The sequence below is a fragment of the Protopterus annectens genome, chromosome 13.part0, assembly GCF_019279795.1.
Source record: "Protopterus annectens isolate FY-2018-M chromosome 13.part0, PAN1.0, whole genome shotgun sequence".
Classification (NCBI taxonomy): Eukaryota; Metazoa; Chordata; order Ceratodontiformes; family Protopteridae; genus Protopterus; species Protopterus annectens.
This window is the reverse complement of record NC_056747.1, coordinates 342,477,724-342,498,769: the sequence shown is the minus strand read 5'-3', so window position 1 is coordinate 342,498,769 and position 21,046 is coordinate 342,477,724. Positions and strand designations below refer to the sequence as shown.

The window sequence follows — 21,046 nt, the reverse complement described above, 5'->3', positions numbered from 1 at the left end:
CATTCAGCTCCAGCGAGATTACAAAGAATGGTGCTCAAATTGCAAAAGTACGACTTCAAAATGGTCTATACAAAAGGCAAACTGCTCTATCTGGCTGATATCCAGATCACCCAGAAATATAACGGAACTGCTTGATGCAGACAGTTTTGACTTTGATGTGATGGCAGTGCATAATTTTTCTGCCACTAGGCTTGATGAGTTCAGAGATCACAAAAAGACTGATCCAGTTTTGCAAAAGCTCAATCGCTGCATTAATGTTGGATGGCCATCAAAGCAATCTAGTGTACCACCTGAAGTGGAGACTGTTTTCCTTACAGTGATGAAATGTTGATGGAAGATGGCATTATTTTCAAAGGTGTTAAAATTGTTGTTCCTGCTTCCTTAAAACATGAATATATCCATATTTTGCGTTGTGGTCACCCAGGTTCCACATCCACTAAGAGGCGAGCGAGAGATTTAGTATTTTGGCCTTCATAACTGAAAGACATTGGTAAAGTACTTTCTTCTTCTTCTGCATGTAATGGTTATAGACCGCATTTGTTAAGTCGAGTTCCTGAATTACCTTGGTCAACAGTAGCCACTGATGTTTTGAGTGGAACAATCAACACTACTTAGTATTGGTAGACTCTTATTCAAATTGGTTTGAGATTGATCTACTACCTACCATGCACTGCTGTTATTACCAAGTTGAAACATCATTTCTCAGTCCATGGTAGTCTGCACAAAGTTAATTCTGACAATGGTACTCAATTTACTAGTCAGTTTCAGAAATTTGCATGAGAATGGAACTTTGTACATGTTACTAGCAGTCCTGAATATCCACATTCAAAAGGTCTAGCTGCAGTGCAGAGTGTAAAGCAATTACTTGAAAGCTCAAAGCGTGACAATACCGATGTCTTTTTAAATTTCTTAATCTCAGAAACATACCCCATGACAATATTCTTGGCTCACCTGCACAAAGGCTTCTTCCCAGGCAAACCAGAACTACGCTACCTATTAGTTCCAGTTTATTGAGGCCTAAAGCTAAGAACAATAAAACCATCAAGGCTCAATTATTCAAGAAGTATTCTATCCAGAAGTTCAGTTATGTGAAGTCGAGCAGATTTCTTCGTCCGTTGAGGGAAAGCGAGACAGTGAGAATACAAATGGCGAAAAGTTTCGCCTGGATTGGTCAAGTTACAGATATATATGCCAAGCCGAGATCCTACCTTGTAGAATTTGAGGGTGTGGAATACAGGAGAAATCGCAGACATCTTCTTCCTCTACCAGAATCATCATCACGTCATTGTTCTGTGATACAGACTCTAGATCTGAGTGAACCAGTTGTTGTTCCCGTCTCAGAGTGTGTTCCAACCACTGATTCCATTCCTGAAGATATTCCAAGTACTTCCAATACTGAACATTTTGTAGAGAGAGCTCCAGTTGCTAAACCCATTTCTCAGTTTTATGTCGCATGATATGGACGAATATCCAGGCCCAGTGTGAAATACGCAGCAACATGGACTTAACTATGTATATATGTACCTAGTCTTGTATAAATGCATGATAAAGAACTATGTTATATCTGCATGCCAAATAGATTCATAACATTGCATGGTCCATTTTCTCAGAGGGAAGATGTAGATCAGAGCGTACATGCTGTGTGCTGGGTCTTTAAGTGGCATGTCAAAGACTGAGCATGCATGTATAAATGCCAGGCACATGCTATTCCTAGTGCCATTTTGAGAGTGCAGCCAGGGATTGAGCATGTATAATTGCAGTAGTTAGTTTGTATGTAAGTTACTTAAGTTAAAGTCAGTAAACTTCATTGTGATGTGTTTGTATAAAATAAAGCTGTTTGAACAGAACCGACAAAGACTCTTCTATTGTGTCTAACGTAGCAGAGCGATGGTCTGTAAACAAGTATGCTTGTGATAGGTAAAGGGCATCTAAAGATTACCATACCCATTGCATGTTCTGTTTAGGGCCAGTCCTCAGTAATGAAGACTGTGCAAATTAGTTTAAATAGTATACTAATTTGACATTTTTAAAGATCCTCAGTTCCTATCTTAACTGAAAAACATGCTGCTTAAAAAAATCAAATAAACATTTTGCCAAGGCTGATGATTCAGAAATAAATGAAAAAGTGGAGGAAGTTAGTTGATAGTGTAATGTAGAAGGTAGCTTGTAGGGCTAAGTACTTCTAGTAATTCAGCTTTTGCAGACTTGTTTCATTAAGTATTCAGAAAGGCTGTAGATTTTTGAACTATATGATGTGAACTGCGGTGGTGGTGCTGCATTAACGTTGTCGACTCACAGTAAGATAGTGTCCCGTTCGATTCTCAGCTAGAGCGTCTTCTGTGTGGAGACATGCGTGAATGGGCGTACCTTCATTGAAGGTTGTGCGTCAGGGCTGGCAACTTGGTACATAAAAATCTACTGCCAATCATTAGCGGACCAGAGTTCTGCTGTGGTGACCCCTAACCGGGAAAAGACTAAAGACACTTCAACAACAACATGATGTGGACTACACTGCCGCCTTTATATTCATGCATTTTAAAATGTCCTTGATTAGTGCTGCTTTTATGATGGGCAAACAGAAAAAATAGAGTGAGAACTAGAGTTGTCTAGCTTTGTCTCATCACTATAAGCAGCTACACATTCGAACAGAAGCCTTTTAAACCACATTAGACAGCAATATTATTGTGTTGAGTTTGACCATTCATAACAGAGACAACACTCCTTCCGGCTGGATTTAAAACTGATCTCTAACCGTCTTTCCCTTATTTTACATTTTCATCTTCAAGCGTAGACACTTAATATTAAACCAACTACAGCCAAGCAGTTTTTATGGTGGAAACTCAGCACAGATATGATCCAGAAACTATGCAGGTTATTTCCCTTTATGTATGGGTATGATAGAAGTTTGTCTATTTCTTTTCCAGTTTACTAGTACGATCAATTCCCAGCTAATAGAATAAATAATGGTTAAGGCAGTGCTCTGCATGTTTTAGTACACTAATGCATAGAATCGAAAGTGTACCTGACGGAGTTATGAAGTTAAGTGTAAATGGCAATAGCTCTTCCTCGTGTTTATACAGTCATGTGCTGTTTAACAAATGGCCAGATTCCTTTCCCTGAAATCTGTTTTCCAGACTTGTAAAAGTAAGTGCATTTTGGATATTAAGTTTGAGTAAACGTCAGTTTTGTCTTTATAGTTTTAAAATCATAGACTTATCATAGATAACTGTGTGTTTAATTATAATTAGTGACTTTTAAGGTTTTGCATAAGTAAAACTAGAGAACACAGCTTTCATTTTATAGTTTATAATACCTGTGTAATATTGTGTGTATAGGGGGTTGGCTATGGTAAAAGTGTAATGTAATGTTCAGACTTAACTCATACTCATGATTTGATTAAAATTAAGTTAAGAAGTTACACTTGCATGGTCCATTACAGTATCTTTGAAAGCGAGTTAGAGAAAGAAGCAAACATAAAAGGCTGAAGGTATTGAGAAAAGGAAGGTGACACTGAAGATCTGCAAATGAAGTCTTAAAGTTCTGTAGGTGATAGTTATTCAGCAGTCGTAGCTCACAGAAAAAGGGGACAAAAGCGTGAGTCTAAGATATGGGAAAAAACTCCACCAGCACTGTTTCATCAAATGTTTAAGATTAAGTATCTCTATCAGTATGCATTTCAGGCACATTTCATATAACACACAAGAGGTGAAAGAGATACTGGAAGTAGAACGCAGTCATGGATTAGATACACCCAGAACAGTATTAGCAGATTCCATCACAGTTCACCTTAGCACCCCTACTCCTGTACTTTTGAACTTTAGGCATGAACCTTCAATTCTAATCTCTTTGTTCAGAAGTTGCAGAATGTGGCTTTATAATTACAGAAGCAGCAACACAGATCTGCATTTATCACATTGTGGGACCAACATATAACCAGGTACCATTTTTTTATTTAGAACAAACCTTTTATGCTGTGTATGCAGCAGGCCTCTTGACTACCCTACTTCTGTCAATAAGGCAGATTTCTAATCCTCGGAAGTTTAGTAACAAAATCCTCAAGTAAATCTGCACATGAAAATATAAATACCATCCGTAGTAAAGTAAGCAGGCCATAACTGTCATAGCTTAATTATTCTGTTTCAGTTAGCCTCCTGTATGATGTAATACTTAGGCTTTATCTCACACCATAATTCTAGCCTCAGCATTATTCTTCACTTTTTGCATACATCTCTTATCCCTTTTCTGCCAAAAAATGTCCTTCCCCTTCTCACAAAACCTCTCTCTTGTAGTCATTCCACCTCTGTCTCGGGGATGCACTTCTGCAGCTGCCTTTCACAGTACTGTTCCAACCCCCACCCCCATTCTTACCACCCACCATTTTATTGTACTTTGTTTACCTTCCAATTTATCGTAAGAGCTATCTGATGGAGATTGTTAATCCAGCCATACTGCAATATCAATTATACAAATCCAACATCTTTGAAGTCCTTTAAGCACATTTCATAACCTGTGGTATCTCTGGACACCAGCAGTTAGCTGTAGTCCTTTCAGTGAATCTAAAATAGATACATAATTAATTGTACATGCTGCTGTTTTAGAACCCTTAATGTTTTTTATGCACATGTTTTAGCAAAAGGTATGGCTTTTGTTCCAGCCAAGAGAGCATATTCAGCTGATGTGCTGATTTGAAGTTTTGTGGATTGATTCTGATAATAGTTTGTTGGTTTACTAGCAAAGTAAAGAGTGAAGGTTCGGCGAACATGGGATGTTGAATTACAGTTGGCTGAATGCTGTATTGCCGACCTTCATGCTTGCGAGTGTCTGTGGCAGAGAATGTTACTGTGCATTTGCTGATACATGATCGATGTTATGAATAGAGATCGAGATACAGTGCAGATTGGGAAATTTATCCTTTTCCTCACTGTAGTGTGATCTCGGAGGTGGAATATATAATTTGCAGGGGGGTGTGGGGGGAACAGCCACCCACGGGAAGGACAGGGGGGCTTGCCCCCCTGCAAAAATGTGAAGTTCAGTGTTGTGCAGTACATTCATACTGCTGAAAACCAGAACTTAACTTACTGTTCTAATAGGTGCAGGCGAAACAATATGTCGAATAATGCCGAATTTGAATACTTGGCATGACATTCGACATACTAACCTTACTTAGCCATCATTGGTGTTGTGATTTGCTCATATGAATGGATTCTGTTTTGTAATTTGTGATTTTGAGAATAAACTTAATTTGTCATGAAATCATTGTCAATGTAGGCCCAGTGTTTTCAACCACCCTACCCACCAGGTATTGCAAACTTTTGAAAGAATTTGTGAATTAGACATCCGATATTTTTTAGATTCACCTGTTTTTTTTTTTTTTTTTTTTCAAATACTATAATCTCACTTTTAGTGAATGTATACTTTTCAGATGAACTGTGTGGGAATGTAAACCTGAGAATAATGAAATTGGATAAGGGAGGAGGGTTGGTTATTATGGAGAGGACCGATTATTCCAGTTGCATGAATTCCATATTAATGGATGATGGTATATGAGGAAGTATTGCAGAATGACTTGAACATAGCATATGGTAAGATTAATAAATGTATCGATACTCTACCTCTTAGACCTATAGTAGATGCATCAGTATCTAAAATGCATTTTGTTGCTAAATATATGGATGTGACACTTAGAAATGGTCTGGAAGTTTTGCCCCCAATTTGTAAAGACTCTTGGGACTTTTTTAAATAAGTTAAGTGAGGTCCCTTTTACAAGTGATGGAATTTTTTAACCATTAGAGTCAAAGATCTTTATTCTGATATTCTGCATGCTGAGTGATAATCGGAATGTATTAATGCCAACTTCGCTTTGTCTTTTTTTGGATTAAATACCTTGGTAGAGTTAATTGAAATGGTGTTATAAAATTTTATCTTTTTTTAAGGTTCATAGGTTGGTACTAGGCTATCGGCCCCAATGCCTATACAAGCCTAGCCATAACAATTCCCTGGCTATTTCTTCCCATACTATTTAGGTCAGCTAGTTAGGTGAAGAACTGGGGTAGAGAAGGGAGCAGCATGTGCCCTCATTTTTGCAAATTTTGTTATGGCTCACTTGGAAACAGAATATATGTTTAACAGTGAGGTTATGAATTATTTGTCCATGTGTACTAGATTTTTAGATATTTTTATCTAATGGATTGACACTTTGAGTAGGTTGAAGATTTCATTTAATATATCAGCAATATTGTTGAATTTTTTAAGTTCACATTTAAGGTGGATAAGGACGCCATCACTTACTTAGACATTGAACTTAAAAATGATTGTGTTTGTAATATGTTTATAACTAATATTTATAGAAAGCCAACTTTTTCAGATTTGTTTTTGCACTATAATAGTTGGCATCCCAAACATCAGAAAAAGGATGTCAGTTTGCCTGTGCAGTCCAGATGGTTTCCAATTATGACACCTTTCTACAGGAATGTGCTGTTTTAGCAGATACGTTTTATAAAATAAGATACCCATACTGTTTTGTAAATTCAGTTTTAGAAGAAGTTGTTGCTAAGAAGAGGAGTTGGTTTTATACCCTATCAGTATTAAGAAACAGGGGAGAGTATGGTTTAATGGATGTTTCTCCCCTGAATAAATATAGTAAAGTTTTTGTTACTACGTTAAGTTTGGATAGTGGCCCAGTTTCTGATATTTTATGTAAGAATTGGACCCTGTTCAAAGAAAATTCCGAATTAATCAAAAAAACAGAGGGGATAAACCTCTGATCACATATAGAAAAGGATAAGTGCTTTTTCCCCTACTTGGAGAACCAGATACCATTTTTTTCAAAAGTAAGGGATGAGGATAAGACCAACATGTATAAATGCGGTCATTGCCACCAGTGTCTTTATATTTTGAAGACCGCCTTTGTTATGATAAGGGGCAAAATCATTGATGCTGGAGGTCATTTTTCTTGTGACTCTAGGCCAGTGAAGGTGAACCTTTTGGGTTTGGCTGTCAAAAGCTCCTGGTACAAAATAATTCAGTGCACTTCACCTGAGCAACTAATGCAGAAGCAGGTGTTAGTGATCAGTGGCATGTGTCACCTTTGACACGTCATAGTTTTGCCATCACTGCTCTAGGCGTATAGTGTATTTAGCTCAATGTAAATTGTGTCCAGCATTTTATGTCCGGGAAAACCAACAGTAAATTGAAGGAACGCATATACAAACATTATTACAATTTCAGAAAAAGAAAAATACTAATGCATTATTTGAGCATATCGAATTGAATACAGGGCATGAATTCTTGTTATTTTGTAATGGAACAGGTGGCATTGGACCCTTGGGACGAATTTACTGTTGAATGTGTAGAAAGCAGAGAGCTGTGGTGGCCGTTATTTTTAAATGTGACAAGTTTTCCTCATTTAAATGGATCCTATTGATTGTATTTTAAAACTAAAACATTATGAGGTAGGAATACATTTTTAATTTATGTACTAACCTGGTATTTGTATACTTATTGTATACCTTTTAAGAACATCTTATAATAAAGCATGGGGATATTTTTTGAGACATTAAAGTTTTATTGGTTTAGGTTGGTCATGTGATTTCATGGATAAGGTTTTTAACTGAATTTTGAGTAAGTTCATTGTTCTGATAAAGTTCTGTTATTTTTGAAATGAAAATGCTCAACATTAATAAATTACATTTGGTCATCCAGTCCTAGACATCTCGGTTACTTGTACCGCAGCAAGGTTTTACTATATCTAATCCAGTAAATGAAACAGGCTATGCACACCACTGTGCTCACACACACACACACACACACACACACACACACACACACACACACACACACACACACACACACACACACATACATGTATATTGCACAGAACCTTGTACTAGCATTAATAAATAGCAGGATTTCTGAAAACATTGATGTCAGGTTTTCTATTTCTTATAAGTTGGCTAGTTTATACTGACTGCTTTTTTAGCGGCATTTGTAAAAGAGGCAATACAAGCACTTAGCCAGGTTTCCCAACAGCGAACTGGATGAGTCAAACTCATTGAGTATGCATCCACCCATATTGTGAACATCAATTTTCCTTTTTTTTTTTTTTTTGTGGGGAAACCTCCATGCTTCCCTACACCCCCTTTTTTACATGAGCAACACTCATGTTCACACAACCACAGGGGAAAAAGAGAAATGGCATACATAAACCGTCTTGCTGTTAGTGTAAAGCAATTCCAGATTTTTTTTTTCTGGGAGTTGAGTTGAGGAGAATGTTATTCCTGGCATTACAGGAGAATGTTATGCCTGGCATTAAATTTTGTCAAAAGGTAAGGACTGCTTTCTATAAAAAGACTGTGTTGACTGTCAAACTAGACATCATTTGTCTTTTAGAGCAGCCTGTTAGTCTGCACATCTTCTTCCCAGACTTAATGTAGAATACCCCCTTTCATTTGTGTCACACTCCTAAAATGAATTGGTACTTTTTCATTCCAGACAGAATAGCATCCCTGCCACTGGTTTATCAAACTGTAATAACGTAGCTATCCCACGTGTATGCCATTTTACCTGACAGAGAGCTTCCTACATTTATTCTGTTTCTGTTAATACTTAATGTAGTCAACCACTGACAAATGTACCTACACAAGACAGAAAAGAAGATGCTGCTTTTGTGGTCGTCATTCCTTTTAGCATATGTTATGAACTAGAAATTTGTGTTTACACAGGCCATGGTTAAATATGGTACGAGAGAAAATATTGTAACTCACTACCTACAGCTGCAGCCTTGTACTATTTGGAAATGTATCCAAAATGTTATGAAGTACTGATACAGCGACTTTCCCTCAAGAGGAAGTTATGTTTGATTTGTAGAGTAGTAGCAGATCTTTTGAGGAAAGGTAACTGTAACAGTAAAGCTTCCCACCCTCCTTCCCATGCAGGGATTTCTGTACAAGTTTGTTTATTGCAGCTTGCTTGCATAGTAGTTTGACTGTTTTATTTGTAAGCAATACATAAGGGTGTTTTTCAGCACATATTATGGGTGCTGATTAACACTAAAATTTAGTTACCACAAACAGACTTCCTTACATAAAGAAGCAAAATATGTGAAGAACAACACTGGATAAGTGAGTCTTGTGATACCTGCATCAGTGTCTTAGAAAGAGCAAGACTTGTGTTAGTCCTTACAGGGAAGGGAGCTTCTACAGGGAAGGGAGCTTCTGCAGAGAAAAATCAGTCTTGAAATTGGAGCATAGAAAGAGGGTGAACCCAAATGCTGTGATTTAAAGTTAATGACCTGTCCTTGAATATCTGCTGTTACAGTAAACACACTCCAAATTTTACTATCTTTTATGCTTCGCAGCTACTTTCAACTTTGTTTTTTTCTTCTCATGTAGATGGGACAGCCTACCAAAGTAACACATTGGAAAGAAAGACTCCCATTCCAGCCCAGATCCAGGATATGTCAGATGGGGAAATGGTAGAGATTCTTATATGAAGAAGGCAGGCTTCTCTGAAGACTGATATTATCAAGACCTTCCATCCTTGAAGACTAAAAGAATGAAGCTGCATCCTTGGGAGCTCTATTAAAACTGTAACAGAACTCATTCCAGCCAGTGGTTTTAAATGAGTGTTTACATCAGATGGTGTGTACTTTGGGCATTCATAAGTGAAAGATATCATTCCATTTGTTGAAACTTTTTCTTTCTTTTCATGTTTAGGAAATACTGAAATTCCTAAGTTGCCTGATCATTGATCACAGATAAATTTGGAAAACTGACACAGGCAGTTTAGATGTGATGCTGCTTTAGTTTTTAAGTTAGACCGCTTTTAATGGTAATTGAAAAGGCCTTCTCTTTTGGAATATAGTGGGTTAAGTAGCAGCAGTTTACTGTTACAAAACGCAACAAAAACAGAAAAATGGATTATGTGTATGTAACATTCTAATTCTCCAGAATGTACTGCGTCATTGGACTGAGTCTGCTTGGACTCACTGGACCAAATGTCTTTTGTGTGTAATATCTTATTGCAAACTAAAGGAGCTTTGACTGTCCCACTTCCTTCCTGCCCAGTAAGATTCCCTTATGCCATACTCCATTGTTCTCTAGGTCCACTGATATTTTTACTCTAGTTGTTAAGTAAACTTACTGTTTCTGTAGAGAATTTTGATTCCACAAATCTTTCCCAGTAATATTGCAGGATGCCCCCTTATTCCTAAGCTCTTCTGAGTGCATTGTCCTGTAAGAAATAAAAGTAAAAAAAATATATATATATATACAGCATTGTCTTACTACAGATAAATGTAAATTTCTTTTATTTCTTAGATTTCTTATTAATGCTTATGTAGGCTCCTTTGTCCTCTCTTCTTGGCACTTTTAAGCTGTAACACTTACCATATTTGTTTCCCCTTTTTGAAGGCTTCATCTCCGTCTCCCTTTGCCTGTCATGTATTCATCCTTTCCTCTTAAATATGCCCTCACCAACTGCAGCAGTGCAATTGGTAAGTATTTTAAGATCATAAGGTATCTCTATGTATCATGTTTGAACACTTGTTACAATTCTTATGTGGTTGTTCACTCAGGCCAGTTGCAGCAGTAAAAACTTTCAGAGTTAGCTACAATAGTAATGAGCCTTAATGATACAGATCTGTTATGCTGAGGCTCAGCCTAAAGTTATTCACCAGTAATAACCCCCTGTATATTTTTAATAGAACAAAATTATAGGCACAGAAACATTTTATTATGTTACATTGGCAGATTTGTTACTGATGTATGTTTGTTTCCCTTTAAAGAAATAAGTGATAGGTGTGCTTGTGTGTGTATGTATGTGTGTGTGTGTGTATATATATATATATATATATATATATATATATGTATGTATGTATGTATGTATATGGATGTAGATATGTATATGAGAGCTGTGACTTTAGTTGACACTCCCAAATGTCTACACACTTTGGTTGACATCGCAGCTGATCAACAGGTGTGATCAACAGACTCTGGGGTTGGGGAAATACACTTTCAGAATTAGTGTATATAATTAGTGTGTGTGTGTGTGTGTGTGCGTGTGCGTGTGTTGGGGGGGGGGGGCTGCAAAAAAAAAAAAAAAGATTGTTTTACTTTTTTTTTAATATTTTTTCTCCAATCAAGCAGATTTCCCATGCACATGAATGGTAGACTGTCAACATTTATGTTGTCGACCTTTTGTGTTCGATGTCAATCATTGTCACTACACTCATGTATATAAATGTATGTGTGTGTGTCTATATATATATACACACACACATACATATATGTATACATATGTATCTATCTATATATATATATACATATATATATGTGTGTGTGTGTATGTATGTGTATATATATATATATATATATATATATATATATATATATATATATGTAGATATAGATATAGATTATATAGATATATATTATATATAGATACATAGATATATAAATTCATACAAGCACACTATATAGTGTATATGTATTTGAGTGGGTCCCCAGGACCTGAACAAAGCACAAAGTGATATAGTGCACCATACGGACCACAACATCACAAATGCACAAACTGTTGAGAGCACATCTTTATGAAACAGCCCCCAGTGCAGTCGCCTTACACCTAGAATGTACATAGCACACACAGTCCTAAATAATGCCATGCTGTACAGGGGCAAGTACCATGCATATATCCCCGTCCCACACACACACCTACTCTTAAGGCCAACATTGCAGTATGTCAAGGTAAGAGGATTGCTCTACATCACATAACATAGCAGCAGCCCCTACCCTGATCTAATACAATCTTAAAATTCGTATGTAGTAGTAGAAAGTTAGGAGTTTTGTATCTTTCAAAATGTAAAGCTGAATTCAGTGCAGGAAGTTTTGTTTTGTGTAGATATGCTTTCAGTAACTGTGCATACAGAATATCATGGCAGGTATGTTGTATTTCATGTGGATGGGCTTTGGTCTGTTATGGTGCACTATACTTCAATATATGTGACATTTTGACAGGAATTGCAGTAAATCAAAGTTTTAATGAAAGGAAATATGTGGAGAGGACTCTCTGTAACATCCATCTAAAGGGCTTTGCCCCAGTATCCGTTTTACCTTTTATAACCATCTCCAAGGTTTCGCCAAGTGAAAGAAAGAGATTTATTCCCCTTCAACAGAGACAAACAAAATGGGACTCTTCCTTCAAAAAAGTTGATAGTCACTTTATGTAAAGGTCTTCACAGTTAGATTTTTGAAGGTTTGGGATTAAAAATTTCAGGTTGTGGACTTCTGTCATACAGCTAAATACGAGTTCACTTTAAATGGTCAACTGCACAAATTTTTGACACTCTAAACATCAGACCCTCATGATTAAATTTCCACAGCATGGAAATGATGCAGTAACTGGTTGTCTCAGATCACTCTACAGTGGGGAGTAGAGTTTTCCCGTTTCCCTGCTGTAGTGTAATCTCAGAGTTGATATACCAATATATATGTATGTATAATTAGCAGGGGGGGTTGGCGGGCATGGGGGGGGGGTCCCCTGAATAAAATATGTCTTAGATTTATTTTGACGTCTTCATTGTTTTGCACCTTTGATTATATGGCTTCAGCATTTAGAGTAGCAGCTGTTTGTGGGGTCAGCATTTTAAACTACATATGTGTGTGTATATGTATGTGTATATATATATATATATATATATATATATATATATATATATATATGTGTGTGTGTGTGTGTGTGTGTGTGTGTGTGTATATATATATATATATATATATATGTGTGTGTGTGTATATATATATGTATATATATATATATATATATATATGTGTGTGTGTAATATATATATATATATATATATATATATATATATATATATATATATATATATATGTGTGTGTGTGTGTGTGTGTTTGTGTGTGCGTGTGTATGCGTGTATAGTGTGTAAGAGCAGAACCTAATGTTTTGTTGATAGACAAGTGACAGAGCCAATACAGCTGATTGAAATGTAACAGCTTTGTCAGGACAAGATTGTAGCACTGTCGGGATTGGGGAATATGCCCTTTCCCCACTGTAGTGCAATCTCAGAGTTGGCATAAATAATAGCAGGAATTGTGGGGTTCAAAGGGGCTTGCCCCCCCCCCCCTCCTGCAAAAAATGTTTTTTTCTTTTTTCATTCTTTTGTGGACCAATGTTTATTGTTTCTATGTTTAGGTGTCAGTCATTCTTTGACTGAGCTGCTTTTTAGAAGGGCGGTTATGCTTCCAAATATATGTAATAATGCGAGTGCACAGACACACTTGTGTCTCTTATTAGTAGTGATGTTTCAGAAGAGCAGCTATTTTTTATATTATAATAATAAAATCTTAACCTGTAAATATGAATACATGATTCAAACTAGTGCACTTAGGCTTTTTTATTATGCTTTTGGTTAGAGTCAAATCTCACTGTGTTTTGTATTTTAGAATTTTTTTATCAGCTTCTTCCCTTTTTTCCTGCCTGTGTGAAGACAGTGCAAAATACTTTCATTAATGCAAAAAGTATTACATTTTAAATGTGTGTTGGAAACCCTGCACTGTCAAGCATCAGTTGTACAGTGTTTTTTTTTTCAAAATTCTACATTTGATTTTGTGTTTTATTTAAATGTTATGAAATGTGTATGTCACATACTAAAGAAGGAATAATTTTGCTGAGTGGAGCTCAGCTGTATTGCAGGAGATATATATATATGCATATTTAAAAAAAAAAAGCTTGGTGCTTATGTAGAGTTTCATTTTGTTAATGTTTTATGTGTTATGGACATTTCGTGTAGCACTTAGATTGTATTGCTTTATTAGATTTATACCCAAAGCAAATAGCTTTATCATGAGGTTTAAGTTGCTGTTAATCATTTGATACAATCTTACTTTGTATAGCCAACAAATACACAGTGTTTTCTTTTATTTTTGTTTAAGATGAGGGCTTCTGTTATTTAAAATGTTTTCTTTATGTATATTGTATTTAATTATTTTACATTTAAAATCATTATCAAAAATTATATTTTGTCATTATAAGAGTTTTTAAATTAAAGTAGGTATGTATACACAGCAAGAGATGCAACATCATCAGCACTCCAAACTTTTTTGCATGACCATTTAAAGGAAAGAGTCTTAATTCATCATATTTTTGCATTTAATTTTTTTAAATATATATACATCCAGCTAGCCACCTGGTGATGTAAACCTTGGCTTTAGATGATTGCCACTATTGAAGTGACACCCTGACCGCATGAGCAGAAATGGGAAAAAGGGATTGTGGATGGATGGATGCGTCCAGCTAGCCTTTTAACATATAAGCTTTCAGTGCTTGATAAGGTTGGTTTTATTATCAGTACATTTACCTGTCAAATTTATTCATAACGTAAGCACTCTGGATTCTTACTGCACCTGAATCTTGTTGCAATGTTAACCTAGGCAAGTGGTGATAAAAGGTGTTCTTTTAATTTTGGTTGAAAGGCATCAGTGAATATATTAACAATATTTCCAGTCATGCCAGTGGTCAGTTAGAGTTTCAGAGATAGACAGATTGTTTTATGCTGTAATGACTGCTTCTCTTTATCATGTCATCTTGAAATCTGAGCATAGCCATTTTCAGCACTGTGAGTTCTTGGCACAAGAGGTGTGTTGTCTATTTCATAACACTACAATTTGTCGTGTTGGTAGAATCAGTGCAGCTCTCAGGAGTACATTGACATGACAGTTGTTCTGGCCCACTGCTGCTTTCTTACATGACTTTTTGTAAAGTAAGTTTGGTCTGTACAGAGCTGGATTGTTTTTTGTTATTATTGGGTTTTGTAGTGAACAGATAAATTGATTCTCACAGTCTGTCATTTGACCTTTTCTTATGTCTGTGTATCCATCATGACCAAGCCTTAATATAAGGCAGTGGAATTCTTTTGATGCCAAATGTTACATAGTTTTTCTGCTTTTGGTTTGCTTACATCTTTGATGTAGCTTATGATGTTTGAGAAACTTATGGCTGACTGATGACCAAGGTTTCTTAAGTCATAATGGTGAGAACAAGAGCCTGAAAATGTAATGGCACGAAAGGCAAAATTTGTAGTTGTGTGACTTGCTGAATGTTCATTTAAAAGTTTATCTGTATCTTGATGCTAGAAACCTTCCACTGGAACTACAGTATTTTTAAGGTCACTAAAAGGAGTTATTGTTCCCTGCCCTGAGGTCTGTTCACCCTGGAATTAAGTGGCAAGGATGCAGGCTTTGTGTTTTGGTTGTGGGAGCAAATTTCATTGATAAAGATAGCATCTTAATAGCTTTAATGGCTTGCATTTTACTATAAGAACTTTTGAATTGTCCATTTGGGAAAGAGATTTTCTGATTTTTATCAGTAAAGGTAGTTCATTTAGGGATATCAGGCTCATTCTTGTAGGCGTTGGGATTCTGCACACTGGACTGTTATAATAGAAACTTGTGCTTAACTGCTGTTCTGCAGCAGGTGGCAGTGAAAAAAAAAGATGTTCTAAATTAGGAGTTTATTACAGAATATTAAGGCAGGCTTCCGTAAACGTAGCTAATTTCTAAACACTATGATGAATTTACCAAAGAAATCCCGTCAATAAGTTGAATTTGACCTTCATTACAGTGATATGAATTGGGGCATGTATTCTGAATAGCAGCACTAATCCTGGGTGTGATTTGTAAACAACTACATATTGCATATGGCTAATGCACAGTTATAGTGCCTGCAAAATACAAGATGAGATTCACAGACAACAGTGCAACAGAGTTGCAAAACAGTTACTCCATGTTTTCATATGTTGCATACAAGTGGCAATGGACCATACATAACAGCACCTATAGAATTTAGAAACTGATAGCCTAATCATCAGCGGCAGATGTGTTGAAACACAGAGACTGCCAAGACCTCTTAACTGAAGAGCAGCCACTGCCCAGCCGTCAGTAATGTGGATGTTAGTGGTGTTAAACAAAAGTGTGTTAGCAACGCATGCATTCTCCAAAGATGCACTGTGCACACAAACTCATATGTAACACAACATAGGCATGTTATTCATAGATGTTGAGACCAATTTACGTATAAGCATATCAGCACTATTACACAGCTGTGCATGTTCACCAACAGTGCACACAACAAACATTGAAACAATAACTGTAGCTATTACCATTGCCCTTGTGCATAGCAGCTATATAATTGCAGTTGAACCAAGTTATACTTTTTATTCATAAGACAGGTTAAGCCAGTAGGGGTGCTTAATAGTTGCAGGGCAGTGATATCACCCAAAGCCTTACTGACGTGCATATATTGATTGTACAAAGTAGTTAAATTGAAGTGAATGCGCTGCATTTATTTTATGCATTTTGCCCATCAGTAACATGTTCCTTGTAGGTCATTTTGGGCCACATTGCTCAGCCTGACACACACATTTTGTGTGTGTGTGTGTGTGTGTGTGTGTGTGTGTGTGTGTGTGTGTGTGTGTGTGTGTGTGTGTATCTATATATATATATATATATATATATATATATATATATATATATATATACACATACACTATTTGTGTGGGTGTGCGTATGCATTTCTGTTTATCTGGTAACTGTTAAACTGTTACGTCCATTAAAACTCTGTACCCCATTACCCATAGTGGAATGCATTGTGAGTAGCACTGAGTCCTGCACAGTTTTTTGTGGAATACAGTCATCTCTGTACCATGTGACTATGGCCTGTTATGTACCCCATTGGCAGCAGCAGTTAGCCTTATTCTGGAATGCTGTAAATTTGCTTCCAACCAATCCAGCCGGTTAAAGTACATTTCTGCATAGTGAGCATATGTAATGTACCCATTACTACTACATCAAGGTGACTTGGCACCTTGTAAGCGTCTGTTCCATTGAGTACCCAGAATGCCTATTTCATGGGTAATGAATTGCTCTCTACTGCTGTGATCATCATTGCCTTGGTGTATGTGGAGGCACACGGCTCTTGTTCATTTCAAGCATTAAGAGTGTTTCCATCCCCATGTGAGCACCCATTGCCTTGTATGCGTTTGCACACAGCAGACATAATTTGTGCACCTCCGGGGGTATATATCTGCTTTGCCTGGCTGCCCATTGCCCTTGTGTGTCTGTGGGTTCATAGACTGTCACCACCATTTGCCACACAGTGTTTTGTTTTAAGAGTGCGCAGGATCTCTTGGTGTGCCTCCTTGGTTAACACTTCAGTGACATACATGCTTGTTGCTAAAAGTCATCAGTGAAAATGAGACTCTGAGACACACTTGATCATTTCAAATTGAAGGCCATGGTTTAATATTCCGAAGAATTTATCATGGTATTCTTTTATACATGGTTTATTATGTAGTACACAAGATGGCACAATTTCGGCTAACAGCAAGATTGTAATGCATTATAGTAATGCTTGAGCTGGCCTACTCATATGACTAATATACCAATATTTACAGTATAAGAGAAACAAAGAAGCTTTGCCATATTTTTATATTTCCATAAAGGAGTGTCCAAAGGTTTTGTCACATACTCTTTTTTTTTGTCAGTAAGTAGATGAGGTTAAGATCTGTGGCTTTTGTTTACTCTCTCTCTCTTGTAAGATGTGTGCAAGTGGACAGAATATTCCTTCTTGTACATTGTCATTTCAATGCTGACCTTGTGTCTGTTTAAAACTACATTGTTTTATTTTTATTCCAGGGTATAACAGAACTCATAAAGAACATTTTGCTTCACCTGCCTGCAGTACTAGGCATCCTTGCATGTACAAAAATGCAAAGTATTGCATAATTATCCTGTGGCAGCCTGACTGGTAATTTCAGTTAGAAACAGCAGATAAAAAATACGTTTCAAGGAGACAGATGCATGCTAGATAGTCACATGAAAATTTTAATTTTAACACCAGTTTCTCTAAGTTGTACTGTATTTGCAAAGGAAGCACACATTACGCTTTCTATGCAGACTTAATGCCAGCACGGTCCTGTGAAGCTATAGGTTACACAGATACACAGATTACCTCTTTTGTGCACCCTTAATATGTGTTTTATGATGGTTTGCATACCTTTATAGTACGCAGTATGCTTGGTGGTCATGGGTTTGAGTCCCATATCACAGTTTAATATTCTTTCACTTTTGTGATTTTAACTGTGCCTGACCAGAAGACTTTATCTGTGTTTGTGTGTGTTTAGAATTTATGTATGGAATTAGTTGAGTCTTGTTTTCTTTGATATGTGTCATGTGTACAGGGTGAAAATGTAAATTATTGGCTTGATATTAACTTCGTAAAATTAAATAAGAATCATTTAATGGTATGCATACCATTTCAGAAATTGTCTGGAAAAGCTGATAATAGAAATGCTCTTGTTCAGCTAATAAATGTTTAATGTTTTTCCACTGATGCACAGAGTAGTGATCACAAGTTTGCAAACAAAACATTTGCACAAAGTCTTTTTATGCAGGGGCAGGTCCCCAGCACCCCCCCCCCCCCAAAAAAAAATGGTTATTATAATTACCTATGATACAACCGTTCATTTGAGAAAAGGAAAAACACTTAATTTGTTTCCTTTCTAAGTTCTTCATCTTAAGTGGAAAAGCTGAAATTTCAAAACATAGTGAGTGCTTGCGTATCTACTATTGTACCACTTGCTTTTATTAAGAAGAAACCATTCATAAACCAACCTATCCTCATACAGAAATCAAACATATTTTATTATAAGTGATGCTTTATTTTTTCCTCCACAGTCCCTTTGTGGGAATATAAACTGTGTTTTTGTGAATGACTGTAAAAATGAAAGATGGAAAGTGTTTTTGCAACCTCGCCTAGAGCAGAAAATGAAATGCATAGGAAAAATATTGCATTTTGACTCAAGTTAAGTTGTTATTGGATTAATGAAGGAGAGCAGTTCCTACATGCAGCAGGCTGTTTTAACACCAGTTAACCCTGCATGGCATTGTAAAAGAGTTTCAGTAGTTAATATTTCATTTGAAATAACCATACTTTGCAACAGTAAGGTACTGTTGTAGGGTTGTCACATTAATAGTATAGTTCACTTTTCCAAGAAAGAAAACTCTTAGAAGAACATACTATTCTTGAAGCTTTTGGTCTCTTATGGAGACTCACTCCTTAGAAACCTGACAGGATCAGGCAGCAGAATCATGTGGCTGCAGGCAGTCCAGCATTTCAGGGGCTGTGCCTTCCTCCACAAGGTGTATGCCATCAGGAATGGAATAGTTGCCATAACTTAAATGCTTAACTTCCGGAATTTCTTAACACTAATATAAACTAAAGTGCTTTTATAGTTTAAATCTAAAAATTTAATTCAAAAGCTATACTGACTTTCATTGAAGGTTTGTTGTACCTATGAAAAGAACAAATGTTTTTTGGAAATACTAGAGCTGCAAAAATCCTTTTGATTTGACAGGTGAAAGATGACGTTGAATCTATTTATGCGGTTATTATGAATGCATGATAATACATCATGCATTTGTTGATAAAAACTTGGAAACTACATTAGGAAGGATGATAAAAGTGTTGCTGGAAGGATACCCCCCCACACCACTGAAGTCTCTTAATGTTGGTACAGTAACACCATTTTTATTAAATACATGAGTAAAGATAGAATATCCTTATCTTTTTGCAGCAGCCAGGGTTAGTAATGAGTCCAGAGGGTGTTGCGAGGGAGGTGCAGCAGGACAAAAAAATCTGCCTTTAAATAGATTATGTAAGTGTTAATTACAATTAGTAATTCTGAGTTGCTTTAATATTTAGCAAGTTGATGACTGACTGGTACTTTGATTATGTAAGGCTATGAAAATGGCCAAAGGTGAAGTGACATCGCCATGAGTGGTTCAGTAATACAAAAAGAAGATGGTAAGTTCACAGATTATTACTTTTATGACACAGAATGGATTTGGGGGAACTAAGAAAATAACTGACAGTGAGTACGAAACTGTATATAGAACTCAGGGTACACACACTAAAAGCAGAACACTGTTTACTCAAATACTGGATAGGTCATATCACAGTGTATAACTGGAATGCAAAAGATGAATAGCGAGCTTCTTCTTTCTTCTTCCGGCTTTTCCCGGTTAGGGGTCGCCACAGCGGAACTCCGGTCCGCTAATGATTGACAATAGATTTTTACGGCGCCGAGGTGCCAGCCCGACGCCAAACCTTCAATGAAGGCGCACCCATTCACGCATGTCTTTCGAATGCCACTCGACTGCGGGGAGGACATGCAGACTCCACACAGAAGGCGCTCCAGCTGAGAATCAAACAGGTTAACCACTTGCTGTGAGGCGACTATGCTACTGCTGCACCACCACGGCATTAGCGAGCTAAGTAACAATATTTTCTTACTTTTTGTGGAGGTTAGCTGTCCCTCTGACTTTCTTTCATGCCTGTTAGATGGAGCAGGCTGCTTAGCACCAGTTAACCTGCAGGACCTGCAAATGAGTTTCAGTGGTTAATGTTTCATTTGAAAGAACCACACTTTGCAACACTACAGTGTTGTGTTGTGGTTTTGTTTCCTTGTCGCTTCACGTTTTGGATTGGCATCAAATTTATGTAAGTTGTAAAATGCTCTACCTTGCTTCTGCCGTTAACTTTCATGTACTTGAAGCTTTTTGTGATATCAGCCTGTCCCTATCCCATTTGTCAAAACCTGGAATAAGGGTTACAGATACTTTAAAACAGTCAAGTGATATCATCAGCAAAGTTCAAACCAAGTAAACTAAAACTAAAATTGTTAAACTCAAGAGTTTGAGTAGTGGACAGATAGTACAAAATCTACTGATTGCCCTGTACGAGTATAATATAAAAATTATTTCCTGTTAAATTACTGTTGAGATTAGCTGGGCAGGTAATTTATTTCCACTTATTATTGTGGAAAAGAAATTCCTTGTATTTAAAAAACAGTACATTAGTGTTGCTTCCTTTCACATCCATTTGTATGGAGGATGCAATTGTTTCAGTGGTATCAGGTTTGGTGCTGTTAAAAATACTAAAAGAAAATTGTAGTGGATTGTGCCAGAAACCAAGC

At 36.7% G+C, this 21,046-nt stretch overlaps 1 protein-coding gene across 2 annotated transcripts in view; it reads left to right on the top strand.

Moving 5' to 3' along the window:
* The window catches only part of AMOT (angiomotin), a 1,515,905-nt gene extending 1,505,086 nt beyond the window's left edge, over positions 1–10,819 (top strand). For both annotated transcript variants that reach the window (XM_044053958.1, XM_044053957.1), the window contains one exon: positions 9,390–10,819. In XM_044053958.1, the coding sequence (XP_043909893.1) occupies positions 9,390–9,490 (101 nt within the window). In that variant the 3' untranslated portion in view covers positions 9,491–10,819. The remainder of the gene's footprint in view (positions 1–9,389) is intronic.
* Positions 10,820–21,046: the final 10,227 nt, after the last annotated feature.